Source organism: Trachurus trachurus (assembly GCF_905171665.1).
Source record: "Trachurus trachurus genome assembly, chromosome: 5".
Classification (NCBI taxonomy): domain Eukaryota; kingdom Metazoa; phylum Chordata; class Actinopteri; order Carangiformes; family Carangidae; genus Trachurus; species Trachurus trachurus.
This window is the reverse complement of record NC_139896.1, coordinates 7,850,107-7,872,326: the sequence shown is the minus strand read 5'-3', so window position 1 is coordinate 7,872,326 and position 22,220 is coordinate 7,850,107. Positions and strand designations below refer to the sequence as shown.

The 22,220-nt window shown below is 40.0% G+C and overlaps 3 protein-coding genes across 3 annotated transcripts; 2 read left to right on the top strand and 1 right to left on the bottom strand.

The window, feature by feature from the left end:
• Positions 1–444: 444 nt before the first annotated feature.
• b3galt6 (UDP-Gal:betaGal beta 1,3-galactosyltransferase polypeptide 6) lies at positions 445–4,004 on the top strand. Its single transcript, XM_083971492.1, has 2 exons — positions 445–539; positions 1,682–4,004. Exon 2 carries the CDS (start codon positions 1,690–1,692, stop codon positions 2,707–2,709), a length of 1,020 nt encoding a protein of 339 aa, XP_083827618.1. The 5' UTR covers positions 445–539; positions 1,682–1,689; the 3' UTR covers positions 2,710–4,004.
• Positions 4,005–5,467: 1,463 nt separating this feature from the next.
• On the bottom strand, positions 5,468–9,931 carry LOC310985627 (protein FAM107B; the record flags this gene model as incomplete). Its single annotated transcript, XM_083971246.1, has 4 exons — positions 5,468–5,569; positions 5,660–5,804; positions 9,637–9,793; positions 9,910–9,931. The coding sequence occupies 4 exons, from the start codon at positions 9,929–9,931 to the stop codon at positions 5,468–5,470; spliced, it is 426 nt and encodes a 141-aa protein (XP_083827372.1).
• Positions 9,932–12,947: 3,016 nt separating this feature from the next.
• tmem167b (transmembrane protein 167B) lies at positions 12,948–16,140 on the top strand. Its single transcript, XM_083971487.1, has 3 exons — positions 12,948–13,121; positions 14,083–14,214; positions 15,547–16,140. Exons 1-3 carry the CDS (start codon positions 13,112–13,114, stop codon positions 15,627–15,629), a joined length of 225 nt encoding a protein of 74 aa, XP_083827613.1. The 5' UTR covers positions 12,948–13,111; the 3' UTR covers positions 15,630–16,140.
• Positions 16,141–22,220: the final 6,080 nt, after the last annotated feature.

The following is a 22,220-nucleotide window of genomic DNA, read 5'->3' as shown; positions in this document are numbered from 1 at the left end:
GAATAAAAACATTACATCCGCTCTAAACCTTGGATGCTCCAAACGCTGGACACTTTACGAATAATGCGCATGCGCCAAACAGCAGCTGTCTCCAAACAGCTCCCTTTGGTGTTGTTGTTCATGTCTAAACATACATGCAATGATTTTAAAATAAAATAAAATAAAATACTGATTAATAAAAATAGAAGGTAAAAAGTTACATAATTATGCTGTCATTTCACATATATCCAGCAGTTTATCAACGACATTTTATATGGGTTGTGCACACTTTTGTTCTTATAATATAAGCTAAATAAACTATGCATGTTTTCTTCAATTAATTGTGTTTTTGGTTTGTTCTCTGGTTTTATCCCCCCTTCCTCCGTCAGTCAGTCAGTCAGGGGCTTCACTTCCGGTTCCTTCCTCTCCGTCACAGACTCAGACAGAAAGCTCCACTAGACTAGAGATGAACACAGCGATACCTGGCTGCTCCCCGTCTCACCCTGCTGCTCACTGCTGCTTTATGTGAACTGCGTGGCCGACGTCGCTAAACTTAAGAGGTTTATTTTTCTTTTCTTCTTTCTTTGTTCCCATCCTTCACATTGGAGCAATATGAGCAGCCTGTGTGTGTTTACATCCAGTGCAGCATTCAGCTCTCAAAGTGCGCAGAGGGTCTGACCCTGGTAGCTAACGTTAGCTCCACGAAGCTGCTGCTGCTGCTGTCTGTCTTTCTGTCTCTGTGTGTTTCTGTCTTTGTGTGTGTGGCCTATCATCTCCGGGACAGGTAGTTTTCACCACAGCTAAGGTAACTAACAAATCCCCCCTTTTAATTACTCACCGCCAGTGCATGTTGTTGCAGTGCACACAGGTCAGCGGCTAAGCTTTAGCAGGCAGATGGTGCTACAATACAAACCAACGGGTGTGTGAGTGTCTGTGTGTGTGTGTAGCTTGCAGCTGATGGGAGGTTACTTGCTTACTTTGCTAACTTTCTCGTAAAACCACACGATTCACATGCACAGATGATAAATTCAGTGCCAAATCTGGACACTCACGAAATGACGGTGCTGCTGTCAAAATGTCATGCCATGCAGTGCTAATCTGATTTAATCTTCTGTGATGCTCTGAAACGTTTGTTTACATCTGTAATGACTGCAAACACAGCTGTAAAACAAGCTGAAGCTAATAATTTAGAGCTGTGTGGCTGCCAGCTGCAGGCACTTGTTCTATTTATTGTAATGCAAATTGATATTTTGTAAGTTTATCTCTTTGTTAATAATTCTTGCAGAAATGCATTGATGTTGAATTTGGAGGATATTAGCCTACACTTGAATTAAAGCAGAAGTAAGCGGAATATTTGTGTTAATATAAGTCTTAAATAGTTATATCTTCCGACAGCAATCACTTATATAGAGTGTTTGGTCCGAAACACGGGTCTGTCAGTCACTCTGCTCTGCTGTAAGCCGAGGAGAAAACTTTCCTTGTATCCTACAACCTTTATCCAATGAGGAGAGAGAACGGCATAAAGGGGCGGTCCTCTCTGTGTGTGCAGCCAAGGGATGCGCGTGCATGTGGTGACGTAAGGGACGAGGGCGGGGACTGCTAACTCCATCAGCTGAGAAGAAGTTAGCCAAAACTACCGAATCGCTTACTTCTGCTTTAATTAACTCTGTTGTGTGTGTTTTGTTGTGTTTTTTTGACACAGACTGCACCATGAATCTGCTGCGTCTCGTGTGCCGCCACAAGACAGCCCTGGTCATCGGCACTGTTTGCAGCTTTGCCGTAGTTCTTGTCTTCTTGGCCAGATGTACCTCAGAAACCCTGAAGCAGGGCCACCCGGACCCTCCAGGCTTAGCGCCCCGAGCCAACGCTTTGCAGTCGCGTCCAGAGCAGCACAACCCCCCCTCCATATCTAAAGACTTGTCAGCATTTCTGGTGGTCCTCATCACAACGGGGCCTAAGTACACAGAGCGGAGGAGTATCATCCGCAGCACCTGGCTCGCCAAGCGGGACTCTGATGTCCTGGCCATGTTTGTGGTGGGAACTCAGGGTCTTTCCGGTGAGGACCTTCAGAACCTCAACACTGAACAAGGGCGCCACAAAGACTTGCTCTTACTGCCCGAGTTGCGAGATTCCTATGAGAATTTAACACTCAAACTGCTCCACATGTACTCCTGGCTGGACCAGAATGTGGAATTCAAGTTCGTCCTCAAAGCAGACGACGACACTTTTGCTCGTTTGGACCTCCTGAAAGAGGAGCTGAAGGCGAAGGAGCCCAGCCGGTTGTACTGGGGCTTCTTCTCAGGGAGAGGCCGAGTGAAAACCGCCGGCAAGTGGCGGGAAAGCTCGTGGGAGCTGTGTGACTACTACCTGCCCTACGCACTGGGTGGAGGCTACATCCTCTCCTCCGACCTGGTTCACTACGTGCATCTGAACGTAGGTTTCTTTAAGACATGGCAGAGCGAGGACGTGTCGCTCGGCGCCTGGCTGGCACCCGTGGATGTCCGGCGGATGCACGACCCGCGCTTTGACACAGAGTACAAATCGCGTGGTTGCAACAACAAATATTTGGTCACACATAAGCAGAGCTTGGAGGACATGTTGGAAAAGCACCAGACTCTGCAGCGCGACGGCAAGCTCTGCAAAGAGGAGGTCAAGCTGCGACTGTCGTATGTGTACGACTGGAGTGTGCCGCCCTCGCAGTGCTGCCAAAGGAAGGATGGCATTCCTTAATCTTTGTCGGTTTTACATGGTTGAAATTGGCTTTTAATTTGTACCATTTGAGTCTGGAAACTTAAGGGATGATGTTTTATTTTTTAACCAATTCTCCGTTATGATTGTCATTATTTAAGGTCATGTGGCCGGTATTAGAAATTATTGTAGAAGCCTTAATGTTGTTAGAAACCTCATTTGAGGTTTTTAAAACCTCCCACTCTGTTTATGAAAACAAAAAAGGGCAATTTCTCTGATTTATTTTCATTTCATTTTTCCTGCCAGGAGCAAATAAGGATCTACTTGGAATTTCCACATATTTGAAACAGGGTTTAATAGTTTCCATGTGACTTTAAACCACGTCTGGTAGTAGTAAAATATCAAGTGGGTTTTTTAGTTTTATGAATCTTTAGCACACTTTAGAGCCTCCATGTTAATCTTGTCGAGGTTTGACATGTTTATTTCCATCTTTCCCTGGGTAAATGTGGTTTACAGAATTAGTGAAGTTGCTCTTTTTTCTGTTTTCACAGATATGATGGGGTTTTAAATAGTGCTGCAGCTTTTATTTTCAAGTCAAGTTTTACAACTCAAAATGCCGTACCATCACCAACGGAGAATTGGCTGAGAAATATCCCCCCCCCCCACCCTCCTAACTCTCAAATCAGGAGCCAACTTCCACCTTCGTGTCCTTTTTTTGACCCACAAACTCCTTTGGCCTTGTTGTTTGGACCCATGATAATGTCAGTGCCCTCCTCACCGCCAGTTTACCACATGTGCGGCCTACTTCTCTCTGTCTGTGCTTCTTCTACTGTACGTCTTGCTAAATATGTTCAAACACTATGAGAAGTTTTAAGTGTTGTAGATAGCACCGGGGAAACGCAGACAGGAGCTTCTTACCCTGCCATGATGTCTACATTGTTTTTTTTGTGAAAGCATTTTTTTTTGTATTTTATTTATTATTAATTTATTCTACAGCAACACACTCCTGGGGGGTTAAGATGTTACAAAGGTACGGTGGATGTGGTTGCTGCTAGTGAGTAAAAATTTGTATTTATAAACACAGTTTTGGGATGAACTCACGTGGAATTCACGAAACTCATGGAGAAAAAAAAGTTCACTTTTAAATGTAAAACTCTTTGTTTACGGTCGACGACACACAGGGGGGAACGGTTTTCGGAGTTGCACAGAATGTGTAGGAGACAGTGGTTGAATGTGATTTATTCAGCAGGCCTTCTTATTCATTTTACTGGAGCCTATAGTCTGTGACGATATTTACATTTCCAAGGCTTAAAGGGATAGTTCAACATTTTGGCAAATTGGCCCATTGCCATAATCGCTATAGTCATAGCAGTAGGTTCGTTACCTTTAATTGTCGGTGCAAGCTATTTTTAGAACGGCGGAGCAGAGCCGTGAGCTGCTCAGAGCTACGCTACGGAGGCTCATGGGATTTCTTGGTTTCCCTCATCAAACTCATCAATTACACAATCCAACAACTCCAAAACGCTGTCGTGGACAAGTTGTGACCTGCACATTCACCACGTTATGACATAATAACAGAACGTTACCAAACGGAGTTGTTTTAGAGGCAAATTCATGCAAAACCGCTGATGCGTGTTGCGTTCAGGGACAGTTTTTCAGCAAGCAGTCTCTGAATTTACCTTGAAAACGGCTCCATTTCGTAACATTCTGTTATTATCTCATAGCGTGGTGAATGTGCAGGTCACAAGTTGTCCACAAAAGCATTTTAGAGTTTTTGGATTTTGTATTTGATGAGTTTGATGAGGGAAACCAAGAAATCCCATGAGCCTCCGTAGCGTAGCTCTGAGCAGCTCACGGCTCTGCTCCGCCGTTCTAAAAATAGCTTGCACCGACAAATAAAGGTAAAAAACCTACTGCTATGACTACAGTATAGCGATTATGGCAATGGGCCAAATTGCCAAAATGTTGAACTATCCCTTTAACAGTCACACGTCAAAGTTTGGTCAGTACATTTCATCTTTACAGAGATCTCAAGTCATTTGTGAATGTTTTGTTTACAACACACCACACAGTCAGACTGAGAAACCTGATATAGACTATACCAGCCGGCACTTGGTCACTTTTTAAACAAGAAACATAAGTCCATAAATCATTCAATGATATTTTTTTTTTAAACGTTAGGCTCTGGCCATCTGTGATGTCACTAGCTGAGTCCCAAAACTTGTGAAACTGAAGTGTAGTGGCAGTGGAGGAGTCCTGCAAAAAGAGCAACATCCAGGTTCAAGCCTGTGACTGCTGTGCTGTCATGTCGTTATGTGACTATTTCCTGATTCAAACCAACTTACGTCTCAGTGTTTTGTTTTTACGTACATTGTCAGCCTCCTTGGATGTTTTATTAAATTTTTTTAAATGGATCCTTGGTGTTTATTTTCTCATCCTACACTACAGAATACAACAACCTAATATACTATGGTAAGAAAACCATCCAATATAGTATTTGGGGAAGTGCAATTCTCTGCACCGCTCATAATGCAAACATCAGATTTTAAAGAAATCTTTTACACCTAATATCTTCTAGTCCACTCCAATAGGAATTCATTTGATCCCTGTTACTGCTTTGTGGTGTTGAAAAGGTATCAAAATACAAAATGTCATGAACTGTATATAAAACATTTTTTTTAACACAGATATGGTAATACCAGGTTATCAGTGGGTGTGAAAGCTGCAGTTGCCAACCGAAGACGATCCTCCAGTGACTAACAACACCACAGAGGAACCTGTATTCCTGCAGTTCTGGATGTCACGATGAAGAAGCGTGGACGTGCCTCAAGGTTTTTCTCACTTGGATGAACTCTGGTGCGTTCTTCTGCCTCTCGCTCCTTCTCTTTTCCTCCACCTCACACTGCAAAGAGAGGAAACATCTGTGAGTTTATATCCAGTTTAGACACCCTCCTTTGTTGTGTGTTTTACTCTTTATCCAATGTATACGTACAAACTGTAGCCACTGTTTTCTCATGCGAAGCTTCGCCTCCAGGTCGGAGGCAGGGTGGAGGGCCAGCTCCGCCTGCCTGTTCCTCTCCCTCTGTTTGTGTTCCAGCACTCGCTGCAGCTCGGGCTTTATTCTCGGCAGGAGGCCTCTGAGGACACAACAAAAATACTAATAGAAGAAGAGCAGCAAGCAAGTACCTGACAAAAATGAAAATAAAGAAGCTCAGACTTCTACTTAAAGGGATAGATCACCCAAAATTCAAATTTCACTCATTATCTACTCACCCTCATGTCGACTAAGAGCTGTGAGAATTTTGAGAGTCCTCCGTGCCTTCTCGGAGTTACGCTGGGGGTCCGCGCAGCAGTATTTGTCCATATAATGGTTGTGAATGGATACCACTTTTCTTTGTCCAAAAAACATCCAAATACCTCCATACTGCTCGTCTGTAATGTCCCCCTTGTATTGAAGCCCCGACATGAGAAATTGTTCCGCCGGTCTTTGCACTGACACAGGAAGAGCAGTGAACTGAGACACTGGGAGCTTCCGCTACAAACAAGCTTAAAATATAGACTTATTTAATTTTTTTCGGAACAATTTCTCATGTCGGGGCTTCGATACAAGAGGGACATTACAGACGAGCAGTATGGAGGCATTTGGATGTTTTTTGGTGTGTCTTTTTGGACAAAGAAAGTTGGTATCCATTCACAACCATTATATGGACAAATACAGCTGCGCGGACCCCCCCACTGTAACTCCGAGAAGGCACGGAGGACTCTGAAAATTCTCACAGCTCTTAGTTGACATGAGGGTAGAGAGTAGATAATGAGTGAAATTTGAATTTTGGGTGAACTATCCCTTTAAAGGCATCTTTCCACCTGACAGATGTTGATTACACAGCTTAATTACTGCACAGGTGCCTCAGCCTAACAGGCTGCTTTAAAATGTGATGTTTCATTTTGAAATGAAAGACCGTTTATTGGTTTGAGCTAAGGACAGAAATCCTTTGACGGTGCAAATCAATTGTTGCTTCAGCCGTCCAGGTGGCTGATCCCAGATGAGCTCGCAGGCGGGATGTGGAGGTCACGTGCTGCTGGTGGCGTGGTGGTTACCTGTGGTCTGCAGACAACACTGGAAACACCTGATGATAGTGAATTATGCATCTGTTCCATCCAACAGGCACTGGCTCAGGTGGATAGGCTATTCATCTATGTCAATTACGCATTAGACCGTCTCAAAAAAAAAGCACTGACTAGCCCAGTGCAGTAAATCATGCTGTGTAATCAGCCTCTTGATAAATCACATCTGTCAGGTAGATGGATTACCTTGGCAAGGAACAAGTGCTCATTAAGACAAAGTTACATGTGCAAAAATTGATAGAATAAAATATTCCCTCACTCTCAATCTGTGTAGGTAAAGTGTATATAGATAGATATCAGTAGGTGACGTCACGGTGCGTTCCACCGGGCCGCCGCCATGCTGGGTACCGAACACTGAGTTATAACCTCTATTCAGCTCAGTGCAGCCACATCCTCTCTGACCAGAAATGACTCCTGCCTGTAGTTTGGATATGGATATTTCTCATTTTGATGGCCTTGCCTTGAAAGCACACACCATTTCTGCTGAGACGAGCTTTGACAGCGCGGTGCGCCGCTCTCTCTCCTGTTAAAAGTTAATCTAGCTCACCCAGCGGACCTCTCTCTCTCTCTCCTCGTCTCTCTCTCTCTCTCTCTCTCGCTCTCACTGTCTCCCCTGTTACTTATAGGTGTTTAACGAAAAGCCAAATCAAATCAGAAATGCGTACCCCACTTCTTTTTAACTCACAGACATTTATTTTCATAAAGTAGGCTAATAAAATAAAAAACAATGGTTTGCACAGATAAGTCTTAAAATATGTGCAACACCTTCTCATCACAATCCACACCATCTACACAGTTACGTTATCAGCTGTTATTAAAACCCAACTCATCAGGACGCGATGACCACCACTCACATTAAACAAACCTTTCTATTAATCCACACTCAAACCGAGGCAACAATAGTGTTAACTGTAGCCTACTCAACACGCTGTTATTACAAGGTTTACAGCAGATATGACAGACAACCTGGGCCGTGTGTGTGCGTATAAGAAAGGGAGGGAGGGAGAGAGAAAAAGTAGGCCTACCGTAAAACTTCAAATAAGGGCCGAGTAGTCCCAATTAACCGCCGGGTGTAGCAAAAATATATTTTTAAACGCCCATCCCAAATAAACGCCGGGTCAAACATTGTTTTTCTGGTTGTCAAAAAATATTCTATGCAAATATAGCGGGTGTATCTAGACATTAAAGACGGCCGAGGACCGACGAGAGGTCAGCTGGTTGCTCCTGCCCGGTCTGTCCACTCCTCTCAGCCGCACTTCAGCACCTGTCCTGGGCTGCACAGTGTCGGCTCGGCTCGCTCCTCGTTTTAAATGACTTTTAAAAGTAGCGTAAACAGCCTACTGTTCTCTGATTACCCATGCGCGTATTTAGTTAGGCTATACGTTGCATTATTAGGCTATTAGTTATAGACCTACTTCATTCAATCAAAAAAAAAAAAAAAAAAGGACGGTGGTGCGAGCCAACAGGTGCTGAAGTGTGAGAGAGGGGTGGAGAGACTGGGCGTCTGCGGGGTTTTTGCAATTTGCGGCGGATTAAGAAGGGCGGAGGACCGACATGACGGGTCTCAGTCTCCTGGTACCTGTGCGGGCCAGGACGGACGGCGGAGGTCAGCGAGAGAGAGAACAAGTCCGCCCTGGCCGTATTTACAGTAGGCTAATGCCTTGAGAAATATCTGAAATATCAATAAATTATCGGAATACGACATTCAATAGAGCCATGTAATAAAAAAAAGGTTTATCCACTATTTTTGTGAGATTTGATGTCACAGCCATGGATGTATTAGGTCACAGCCCATAGACTGCCTTTGGAAGTCGGTACCCAAGATGGCGCTGTGACCGGCTGCGAACGCTGTGTGACGTCACGTGATATCTATCAATATCTTGTAAAAGTACAAGATATTCAGTAGTTGGGTGTATTTCAGTCGAAATTTGTTCTTGAAGTTGCATACTTCATTTTGTCTTTCTCAGGCACCGGTATGAGAATACTTTCCCCTTGTTGAGAGATTAGCGGTGATCTCTTGAGGTGTTGCCCCCTGTGACTCGATCAGTGTTAAACACCACCTAAGTATGTCGCTTATCCCCCGGCTGCAGCCTCGGTCAGCAGGACTCTGGAAATCTAAGAGGATTCTTGGACTGGAGCAGCAGGTAAATAAAATGTTGACTTGATCCTGAGAACTTTCTGTGAGGCAGTTTCAATCTGGCTTAACTACACATCAATGTGAGAAGATGTCACATGGAAAAACAGAAGATGTGGGAATCTCGGATTGTTAAAACAGGGTCAGAGGTGTGCATAACGACATCATATTACACATTTTACCATCAGGCAGCCGGTTCAGAGTACCCCTGGCCAAAAAAAAAGACCTACAAGAACTCTTTTATCCCTACTGCAGTGCGTATTTTAAACGAAAAGAAATAGGTACCTGTTTTTAGGGCAAGATCTATCTGCTGTTGCAGCTTTTATGTGACTGCCACAGGAATTTTAGAATCGTATGGTTTTTATGTGAGATCTTTTAATGCAAGTTTTTATGTTGGTGTCTATATGTTTAACTGAGCCCAAACTGATGACAATTTTCTGTCCTTGTGACAGACAATAAAGTTTTTTGAATTGAATTGAATTGAATTGAATTGAATTGAATTGAATTGAATTGAATTGAATTGAATTGAATCATCCTAACAATGGAAACAAAACATCCACAGAGAGTCAAAGTTATTAAACCTCTGTTACATGATATATTACACCTGATATTGCATTTACATGTACATGGATGAGCGTGTGGCTGCTGCCAAGTGACCCAGTGATACGCAGTCAGCAGGTACTGTACAGAGCAGCTCAGGGTTTTCTCACCGTCTGTGACAGAAGAGCAGCTCTTGGTGAAGTGTTCTGTGTTGGGGAGAAGCCAGGACGGGATTTGGCAGCTTTCTGGGCCTGATGAGGTCACCGCCCTCCTGCTGTCCAGGCTCAGTCACCTGGCGAGGCTGCACCATCCAGCAGGGATGTCTCTCTGACACACATAAACAAAGGCCAGCAGCACACATGTCACGAATGAGACAAACTTCTGTTGGTAGTAGAAATGTATTCTTCAGATTCATTATGAACTAGTATGTTGTTTTATCTTACCTCCTCTGTTTCGAAGACCCATTTTTTGTGACACCTGAGTGAATAGAGGACAGGTAAGTCTTTGACAGATAGATCACATGCACGGACCAGTCTGTCTACACAAACTGAATGACAAATTTAGTTTAACTGGGAATGTGTAAAACCATAAGTGTTTTATAGCTCAAGTGGCTTGTGAATTACATAAAATAATACATTTACTGATAAATCTTTTATGAGGACTTAAATGGTCTTTTGTCTCTTGGCCCAGAGAAACTGCTGCAGTTAAATGTGTTTCTTAAAACAGTCAGTGAAGCTTTAATTAATGGGCACATATATAAATGATAGGAAATAATTGTGACGTATGAGTAGGAAAAGCTGTTTAAGATTATTTAAACTCAGATTTCTAGTTAATAACTGAATCAAAAATGATCGCTTCAGGCAACTTATACTGAATCTAGTACACGGTATTTTCATTTAAGGCCCAGTACTGATCGTCTATCTTTAAAAATCTGAGCCCAGAGCAAACAATTAAACAAATCAATCCTGTTTTATATGAACATTTATTTGAAATTCAACTAAACATCCTTTCATTCAATCTTAAATATAGGTGATAAAACCAATCTTACCTGTGTGCAATGGTAGAGACGCATTGTCGAGAAGAGAGATGTGCAGACACAGGTGCAAGAGGAGAAGAGGAGCTGACTGCTGCTGTCAGGTGCACGGTCAGCTGCAGTTATAGTGAGGCTGATCTGAACAGGTGTGCCTCTCCGCCCTGTGATCAAATCTTATTAACAGTCTAACAACCCTTTGTTCCACGCTCGTTCCCAGCCAAGAGAGAAACTTCTGTTGTCTCAGAGGCAACAACAACATACGGACGGATTAGGATAATGATTAGGATAATGCAACATGGAAAGATACAACAATGCAAACAACGCAACAATGCTTTCTGAACACAGTTGTTAGGAAGGTATAGTTCACATTCACATGAAATTCTACTTTTGAGTTAAATCTGTGAACACATATGGTCCGAAAATTGGAGGAAAAAAAAGACTAAAACAGTGAAATAAAGTCTGTGAAACAATTATAATTTAAACAAATGAACACAACACATGTGAATCATATGAAAACACAGAGCTGATTATGATTTCAGTCCTCCAGAAACACACTGAATTGAAATATAGGGGTATATGTGAATAAGGTGAAAATTACAGTGGTAAATATTGTAATGATGGAGAATTTCATTGTGTTGTCAAAAATATGCAGTACCATCAGTGCATCAACCATGTGATTTAACCTACAAAATGCATAAATGTTTTTTAATTTGAGCATAATGATGTTTAGGTACAGTATATGCTTTATATAAAATTCAATGTGATGAAGTCTGTACACATATTTATGTTGATGCATGCTGTGGTAAAAGCAGTACATTTTTCAGTTTGAAAATGATGATGATGAAGGCTCCATGATGCACCTGCAAGGAATGAGGAGGAGTTGATGTTATATTGGTGTCGGTTCAAAGCGGTGTGGGTGGAAGAAGCTCAGATTAATCCTCTGCTGCTGTGCCTCAGGTGTGTCCAGGTGTACAGCTGCAACAGAGACAGCAGCCATCTCCCCCCACTCTGTGTTAATCCTCCTGCCTTTGTCTTTTTTCCCCTTCTCCCCGTCCCTCCACTACAGAGCAGCGACCACATCTTGTTCCAAATGTTGTGAGCAAAGAAAGAGCTGACTAACATGTCATCCATGTGCATGGTCATTTCTAGTAATTCTGGGCACCCTGAAAAAAAACCTAAGCCTCTATGTATTATCATTTTCTATTTATTCCAACCAGGGCAACAATAATAGTCAGTGCCAGTAACAGACAACTTGCCCTTCATTCTGATTTAATACCTTTCCACTATCATGAAACTCTTGGTTTTCTTGTTTCTAATGTCATACAAGGCATGTGAAAATGTAGCATTAGAGTAAGTTGAGCATCCTATATTGATTCAGTAAGGGACAGTGCATTTTATTTTTTAATGCAGGACGATCTTGTCTTATACAGGAAGGATGATCCAGTATTACACACTGGCCGCAATGAAAACTTCTTCTTTTTCTATCAGTGGGATTTAAACCCAAGCCTCTCAGACCAAAGTCAATGGTATTATCCATGAAGACCTACCCATCTGGATGTATCAAGTCGTCAACTTCAGCGCACCAGACATCACACTTCCAGAAAATACTTACCAATAATGACAAGAACACAATTTATTGTGATCACAGCAAGTACTTTTCACATTTATTCACTAAAAGAAAAGTTCTTCTGAGGTCACATGTGTGCTGCTGGTAGATAACTGTAAACTAATGGGGAAGAGTGCATACTGGGAAGAATTAAGATGTTTACTGTAAGTTATATTGTATTTCAATAAACTGATAAATGGGTCAATGACGGGATGTAACCCAATGTCAAGTGGTGTAACTGGTATTAAAAAAAAAAAAAATCTAGACTCAAATGTGGAATAAATGTAATTCATTTTTGCAATGTGTCTTGACAGTTTTAACATAATTTGTCACATTATTTAGAAGAAAAGCAATTTTTAGGTTTATGTCCTGCTCAGTATTGTCAAATACATTGCATTAAAGTTTTAATATAGAAATACAGCTAAAATCTATTTCAATTTAAAGTTTTCTGAAGAAAAAAAATATTTCTAATAGAAGACCTACACTTAAATCCACTGTAGGTGAATAAAATAATTAATACTTATCATTCTTTTGTGGTTACACCATTTGATATTTTCAGGGCATTCTTACTTTTGTTTAAATAAAAAAGGTTCAAATGTAACATGAATACAAAATGTACATTTTAACAAATCTGATGCATGCTTTTAAAACATTTTTTCAAAGATATTTCTCAGTTTCTTATCTTGCAAAACCTTATTTGTCACTGACCCAAATATGGAGCTAAGGCAGAAGAAAGTGTAAAAACCATAGACTGTAAAAACTGTAAAAACTCATATATTTCAAGAGGTGGCAGTAACACACACTGGACAACAACAACTTACATAAAAGCGTAGGAGAAGAAGAACGTGAACCAGTGAAACCGGAAATGTCAACCGATTGACTGCGAAGTGAATTACTGGTGAATTAATACATCTCCACTTTTTTTTTTGTTAAGGATGGATTGTTAATTTTTTAAAGGAAGAACCGAACCAGTCACATAGCGTCGTCCAAGAGCAAAACTGCGAACATGACAAATGGTAGGTGACCTGTGTCGTGGGGAAAACTATGTTAGCCGTGAAGTGTCGGCAGCAGAGTTAAGGAGGCTAGTAGAGGCTAATGCTAAACTAAGCTAAGCTGTAGACGTGGCCCTGGGCAGCTCTGTCACACTGTTAGCACCGAAAACTGATCCCATATCACTTATTTTAACTCTGTCGCATCTTTTCTCCTTTGCAATTACCATCCGCAGGCTCCACTGTCTGTTCTTCAAACCTCACGGTGCTGGAAAACATCGTATTTTTTTCTAGCTATAGCTTGCTAACTTGCTAACTAGCATCGAATAATACTGTATATCTTGATTAATGCGTTCAGATAGCTACAGTCAGTCAGATTTAATTGTTGAATTGTTAAAAACATGGAGCTTTTAACTCAATTTAGCTCTCAAAATGTCGAATCTGCGTTTAGCGTGTCCACTGCAGGTGTGGTTACATGAACAAGGGGGTTATTAACGCTGCTGCATGTTTGTTAGTGTCAACAACAAGGTGGGTGAAAGGGAAAAATAAACATTAAGACAGAGGATATGCTGTAGTTTGATTTACTTTACACAGCAGAAGCAGCATTAGCAACAAATCAAATTAACAGCAGGAGTACCTGCTCCAAACCTGAACGTCAGGGCAGATGCATTTCCTGGTGAACAGGTTGTTGTAATGTTGTGTTGTTTGTTTTTTCACAGTTTATGGTGCAGCTGTATTTATTTCAGTATGACAAAGGAAAGAACGTGTGAATGATATTTCCACAGTGCATTTTTCATAACCAGTGAATATGTGGACTAGTGCTTTATGCTTACTGTTTTCATAATAAAGGGAAATGTATTGTTGTGATTGCTGTTTCTGTTTCATTTCATTCAGCTAACAGTGGTTGTTTTACTGTATGAATAAGAAACAACCAGTTGGTTTGGTGGGTGGATTGATACGATTATTGTTATCCTCCCCTCTTCCACAGTGTACTCTTTCGACGGCATCCTGGTGTTCGGGCTGCTGTTCATCTGCACCTGTGCGTACCTCAAAAAGGTGCCTCGGCTCAACAGCTGGCTGCTGTCGGAGAAGAAAGGAGTGTGGGGCGTTTTCTACAAAGGTAGAACACACAACTATACAAAATGTCCCTGGCTGCACACATGTTTGAGAACTGAGTTTGATGTCGTCATATTATGCATATTATGCAAAATGTGCAGTTGTATGCAAAGGTTTTGGTCACCCTGTGAGAACTGCATACCGGCTTATTTTGTTGCTAACGATAAGCAACCCCCTGCAAAAACACAAACACTGAATTAGTATTTTTCATCAAATTTTAATGCACTGGTTCCCGTATATTAAATGAATAATAATAAACTTTATACCACCTTACAAATCCTGTACTGTATACCTCCAAAATTTCAATAATTTATGTAACTCGTAGTTATGATATTAGCAGCCATGTTGGCACAGTGGCTGCGATAGTATGAGGAAAAAGCTTTATATTTGTTGGCCACTCTCCTGCCATTTTAGCCTGGGCATAGCAAGTCATAGCAAACCAGAAGTTAGCAGAGACCTAAATAAAGGTAGGGTATTACTTAGTATTGAGTTGGTAGTCCTGTACAGTCAGTGACCAGTGATCCTTCTTGGTGTTGGTGATGTCCTCTACTGCAGCTTTATTTAATTCAGGCCTGTTTTAGGGATTTAAATCTTTAGTCTCTGTTCAGCAATTTAAAGAGGAACTATGCAAGTCCGGTTGCTTTTCCACTGTTTTGCCAACCCTCCTCTCGGCCATGTGCATTTGTTTACAACGAAGCCGGCAAGAAATGAATCAATAGAGCGGTAGATAACCTTATATATCATATACGATGTGTATATTTGTCTAGTTTAATCTGTCATAGACAAGAGATTACGGTTTTGCGGGGTACATTTGTGTCGCTGCAGCAGTGCTGATCTTGCAAAGTTGTTTTTCAGCCAAGAGAAGTAATAAGTGACATGCATGTGGAAGGCAGAGAGCCTCCATTCTCCCTCCTAACAAGTTTAGCCATTTATTAAACCATCACAATTACTCCAAAGCTGTTTAATTAAGGTAAAAATGTAGAATAGTTAAGATACAAATCCTGCATAGTTCCTCTTTAAAAACCTTCTCAATTTGATTTATTTCAGATGACTGACGCTGACTCAGGAACATTTGATTCTCTTTGACCATTAACGCACACTCCTTCCTAGGTTGCCTTGGCTGAGTAATTAGTATCACCAGTCTTAAAACTTGGAGTGAAAAGGGCAATAAGCTGCATACTTACGGATAAAAAGTTAAATCACTGTAATATTATTGTCACTTGGAAAGAATTGCTCACCAACACAAACAGTTACTCACATCCTTCTTCCATGTGTTTTGAATTTCCTTGTGGGTTTTTCTTCAATCACCCTCTTGATCCTTTGTCTCTTTTCTCAGCTGCAATAATTGGGACGCGGCTCCACATTGCCGTTGCGGTTTCCTGTCTGACCATGGCGTTCTACGTCGTGTTCTTGAAATGATGGACGGACTGGACTGGAAAGGACTGGACGGGGGTTGAGGGGTGGGGATGAACTCATCTCAGTGGTCATGTGCTGCTGATCCTTGTTGCGGAGCGGGACACTTCCAGGATTACTCGACCGATGAAACCCCAGTACCCTGTGGACCGATGTGGGGTAAAAAAAAACAAAAAACACCCAGTGGTGCCCCCCTCAGGCGGCTGGGCACATGACTGCTCCCCTTGATGATGATGTATGTGTGTGTATGTGTGTGTATGTGTGCACTACAAGAGAAGAAGGGCATCCTGAGTCTACTCCACAGTTATTACAGAGGAGAGAGCCTGTTTGGTGGCATGGTTTCATTCTGTAGATGGGTAATGCTGTTTATTGTCTCCATCCACACCCCATAATTATTTATAATGAAGGATGCAGGATCGAAGAATGGCGGCGTGTGCATTATTACCCTGTACCTGTACACAACCTGAAGTTAGCCTAGCTGTATATATTTTCAAATAAATATGACCAATAGAGATTTCCCAAGAAGTTATGTCTGATCAAAATGAAAAATGATCAATTCTGCTTGCTCCCGGCTATGCTGTTTTTTTTTTTGTTTTTTTTTTTTTCTGTATCACTTCTTCTGCCAAGGGTGGAGGGGACCGTAAACAAAGCTAATATATAAAGACGTTCTTGTACACACTATACTTTTACTTTTTTTTTTTCCAGATCTCTTAACTTTTCTTAACAGTGCGGTTTGGCTTCTCCTACATTTTCCTTAGGTTTAAAATACACATTTTATACTGATGTATGTTGTATTTACTTTGACGTCTAATACTAGATTTGACCGAATGTCATGAATGGTTACTTACAACTTCTTGGACATCAAAGTTCTGTCACAGAGACAAGAGTAATAACTTTATAAGAGACAACTACCGATATGTTGTGATAATTGGATAGTTTATATCAGTCTTGCCTCAAGATTTGAATGCAATGCCAAATAGGGATGGTGCTTCTCGCGCCATCTAATTTGCATACTGTTACTCTGAGTTGAATTCTGCCACCTTATATTTTTTATAACTAAATGAATGAATTGTTTTTGGGGAAGGAATGCAATGCAATTTTGAGTAAATCCCTGATCAGACAATTTCTGTGTTTGTTGTCTTTATAAAAACAAATGTTGGGTTTCAAGTGACATACAGTGCCTATAGATTATATAGTATATCCACCTTAGTCCTGTTGCTGTTCTTCAACCTTTTATTTGCGTTACAACATCGAATGGGAGTGGTTGTAAGTTTAAATCCACAGAAAACAGACACACAAAAAAGAAAAAAATGTCCTCCAGATCAAGTACAAATCATGTGTTGGTAGAATTTTTTATCAGCTTTGAAGATTTGTCTTGTTCACTGATGTGTAGTTTTGGCTTCATGTCTGGCGTTGTTACCTAGATTCAAAATAAAGCATCTCACCACAGGATTTCCTCCAAGATTTCTCTGCTGCAAATTCTCTCATAAACCCTGCAGACCCTGCTGCACAAAAATCCCAGAGAAATCCCCTCAGTGTGGTGCTGCCCCCCCCTCCTCAATGAGTCATAGTGTGTTTTAGCTGATACGCAGTGTCAAGCTTCCAACAAACACATCAAGTAGCATAAATGTCAACAATATTTTTGCTCCTGTCAGGCTATAAAACCTTTTTTTTTTCATTCTCTCATCATCTGCGTTTGTCAAACACAGCAGTTGTTTTCCCACAAGCTGTAAGGCAACAGTATTTTTATGCATGTCTCTGATCTTACCCGGTGAACCCTGTACCAACTTTTACATTTCTCATAAGCCTTTTGCCACTTGTGCTCCTCTTCAAAAACCTCAATTTTGCAAGACAACCCACTTTTCAGCAGGTTTGCAACAAGACCACATTTCTACTCTCGCACTGAGCCAGAGTCAGTGCTGTGTGGAAATGGTCTTGTATCCATTGCCTGACTGAGGTCATTGTGTATGATAGACCTTTTTCGTGACTGTCATTTTGACCTGTTATACTAGACAAGGAACAGGTGTTATTAACAAAAGGCACAGCTCTATTCACCTGTCACAATGAACCACAACAATGAGCCTGCAGGCACAGTCGCAGGACCCTGAAACTGCTTTTCCTGTCAAAATCTCATTCATTAAAATCATTTTTAACTTCTTTTTTTTTCTCTTATGATGAAGCATAGTTTTACTAATTGACTATTAATTAACTGTTGGATCTTCCGTTGTGATGAACTAACAGTAAACCGCCACACCTTGATTAGTCACAGGTAGTTTCCATGTTAACAAAAGGTGACAGTATCCACATGTAACTGTGTGTGGCTTAATAAATGGGTGGATGCTGCCACTCTTGTTCAGTTAGTTATAATTACAGGTTAATTGTTTTACAGATGGCTTTGACATTAAAGAGTCGTGTCTTTCTCCTAATGGCCTCCTTGTGGTTTACCAGTAAAACATGAGTAATATTACAGGAAGTGGTCATAATTTTGTGTATTTGTTGTTACACTACATTGTTCAGACATGTTTCAAATCAGATATCTTTCTTTTTCTTTTCTTTTTTTAGCAACAAAGTCTTATTGAACCATTTTGTCAATTACACAATTTTGTCAATTACATTCACCTGAATGAACATACGTATATGTAGGCATCATACATTACACAACATTCAGAGAACAACTGATGATCATAAACACATGAATGATATTAAAGGAGTTAGTGTTCATAATTGTGTTCATTTGTTATTATACTACATTTTAAATGACATAGCTCTATCAAAAAATCAATATTCAACATGAAACAATTTATCGACATAAAAGGTAAGGGATTGAAGGTTAGGGGAACGCTTGTAAAGCATTCACTGTATCAGCCCATTTCTTATTATTCATTATTTTAAATTCTCAGGTAATGGAGGAGAATTTGAAAACTTGGCTCCATGAATAAGAAACATCCATAATATTATCCTTCATTCAAACCATTATTTAAGCCTCGAAAATCATTGAGGTTTCCCACATTTGCAATGATGTCGATGTACAACAACAGAAAAATACACATCAAACAAAGATTAAGACAAAGTAAAACATTAAGAGACAATACTCAGTGCTCCGTAAAGCAAAGCAGGTGCAAACTGAAGTGAGGTGGTTTGAGAGCAATGTCTTCAAATGTCCAGACCAGGAGTAATGAGAGTGTCAGTCATGAGTATGTTTTGAAGATGTTTCCATTTGGTTGGTGCACAAAAACAAAAGGCAGATTTTCCTAGTTCAGAGTGAACCCGTGGGACTTGAAGTGTGAGATAGTCAGCTGAGCGGGTTTGGTAAATTCCTGTGGTCCAGTCCAGCTTGGATGATATACAGTAGCTATATGGTGGTAAATGTCCAGTAAAGGCTTTATGGATACTATTAATTTGTTTGAGAGTCAAGAAATATTTCCATTTTTAAACATCTTTATCAAAAGAAGAAACATATTTGTTAGGGTTTTTTTCTAGTTAGTTTGTTCCTTTTTTGTAGTTTACCTGAGATAATATATTTGTACGGTGCAGTTCACATTTAACTGTTATTACGTCATGATACCTGAGGTTCATTTTTAACAGGTAACACATGTTCAGCCAGTAACCACCGGTGATTCCCACTGGAGTCCACGTTAGAGACGGGACATCCCCTTGTTTCTGTTCCCAACACAGCACAGCGCTTTCTAATTTTATGTATTCCCTGAACGCCCACTTATTTATTTTCCTCTTCATTAATAATATTACTTATTTTATTTACCTACTATTTTGCCCCTTCTTCATCACTACGCCCTAGTTTTTCCTGTTTTGTTTTTTCTTTTACTCAGAATGGACAACTTTTTTGCTCCTATTCTCTCTAGTATTATTATTATTTATTCAATTCATATTTTATTTTTTTCTCTGGTTACCTATATATATATTGTGTGCATAATAGTGCATTTAAATACTTAAAATGAATTTATGTTATTTAATATTTGCTTAAAATCATTGCCTTATATATAATTTACCCCTGTACACAATACTGCTATAAATACTTAAGATGAATTTATGTTATTTCATATCTGAATTAAATTATTGCCTTTTTGGGCAATTGATCAACTTAGTTTCTCCTTTGAATTTTCCCTAATTAAACTCCCACAGTTCAGGTGCCCTGGCTCCCGGAGCAAGAATTATTCTTCTTTTCTTATAGAAATGAATGTTGTAGAAGCCTGGTGTTTTTGTTCTGCACTCATCCTAAGAGAGGTGTGTGAGTGCCTTGTTTTTAACCTTAAGATGAGGGGGTTCATGAATTATTGCCTTATTTTTATGTATTTGATATCTGTTGACTGCAGGAGATTTAGAATTAAAAACCTTAATTATGAAGAGAAACATTAAGGCTATTTTTGGCTTTCTTAGATATTTGCATACATTTCTGTTATGTCCTTATCAGTGATGTCACTTAATACCAGAGGCTTGCGAGATAACTTAAAACGTAAAGCCCTGTTTTTATTTATTAAACAACAAAAGACTGATTTCTGTTTTTTACAAGAAGCACATTCAATTATAGATGATACTAAATTCTGGAAAAATCAGTGGGGAAATGACATATGGTTCTCACACGGCTCAGAACGATCAGCAGGAGTAACCTCCCTGAAAAACAAATTTGAAGGAGCTATACTACACTCAGAGAGTGACCCAAACGGTAGATTTCTTATATTAATTATTAAATTTGATGACATTATAGTCCTTCTGGCCAATGTATATGGTTATAACACAAAAACTGGGAATGACTTCTTATTTGACACCTTGGAATCATGTTTTCTATCTTGGTTATCAAAATATCCAAACTTGCTGTTTATTGTTGGTGGTGATTTCAATGTCACGGTTGATGACTCTGTAGATAGATGGCCTCCGAAAAACAGATCAAATTCTCCAACTAATGTAATGTTATTTATGCAGAAATTCCAACTGATAGATATCTGGAGGAAAAAGAATCCAAGTACTAAGTCATATACATGGGCTAACAAAACTGGCACTTGTAGATCTAGAATTGACTACTGGTTAATCTCAAGTAGTCTAGATGAAAATAATATTTGTGCTAACATCTTGCCCACTCCACTCACAGATCACAAAACTATAAATCTTCAAATTAATTTTAGACCAAATGCCAGCACTATCCACCGAAATTCATATTGGAAACTCAACAACTCAGTCTTAAAACACAAAGTTGTTGTAGAAAAAATTCACTCCATAATAAAATCTCACTGGCATAGAGCTTTAATTGATAAATGTTTTCTTAACAACTGGGAACTACTGAAATTCGAGATAGCAAAATACCTAAGAGAATATGGATCCTCTCTGGCCAAATTAAGAAAAGAGGAAGAAACAAGAGTGGTTACCAAAATTGCTACTCTCACTCAGTGTATGCCTGAAGATCTGACAGAAGATGACAAACAAGAATTAATTGAAAACCAGATCAAACTAGATGAAATGTACAGAGTCAGAGCAGAGGGAGCATATGTAAGATCCAGAAAACAATGGTTGGAGGAAGGAGAACAAAACACAGCATATTTTTTTAGACTGGAAAAGTCACGCAGTAAAGCGAACTGCATTCGAAAACTTAACATTGATGGCACTGTCACAGATGATCCACGAAAGGTATCCAATCACTGTTTAATGTTCTATAAGAATTTATATAAATCACAATATGATAAAACCGCTACAGATGATTTTTTTGGATATCTTTCTCAATTAAAATGTATTAATAATGACCAGAGAGACATCTGTGACAAGCAAATCACTTTGGAAGAAGTCAGTTCTGCTATCCAGCAACTTAAATTAAACAAGTCTCCTGGTACTGATGGCTTAACATCTGAATTTTATAAAATATTTGCTGAAAAACTTGCCCCCTTCCTCCATGGTGTATTCACCGAATCCATTCATAAACAAACTCTTCCTCCTACCTTAAACCAAGGGCTCTTAACACTTATCCCAAAGCCCAATAAGGACCCACTCCGCATAGATAACTGGAGACCTATTTGTCTCCTCAATAATGATTATAAAATTTTAGCTGGAATCTTTGCCAAAAGACTTAAAGCAGTATTGGATTACATTATTGATGAAACGCAAACAGGATTTATGAAGGGCAGACACATATCCAACAACATAAGACTTGTCCTGGATCTTATTGATTATGCTGACTACTGCCCTGACGATAGTTTTATTTTATTTCTGGACTTTCGTAAAGCATTTGATACCATTGAACACAAATTTATGTTTCAGGCATTACAGAAACTTGGTTTTGGTAGGTACTTTTGCTCAGCAATCGAAACTATGTATAAGAAAGCAAACTGTTCAATTAAAATGCACACAGGTACTTCCCCACGTTTTGATTTGAGCTGTGGAATCAGGCAGGGATGTCCTGTGTCACCATATTTATTTTTGATATGTGCTCAGTTGCTCTCTGACCTCATCAAGCAGAGCCCCATCAAAGGGATATCCATAGCAGGCAAGGAAATCATCATTAGCCAACTAGCAGATGACACTTCCTTATTTTTAAAAAATGCCTCACAAATTTCTGTTGCTATTAACCAAATTTCAGTTTTTTCCAGTGCATCC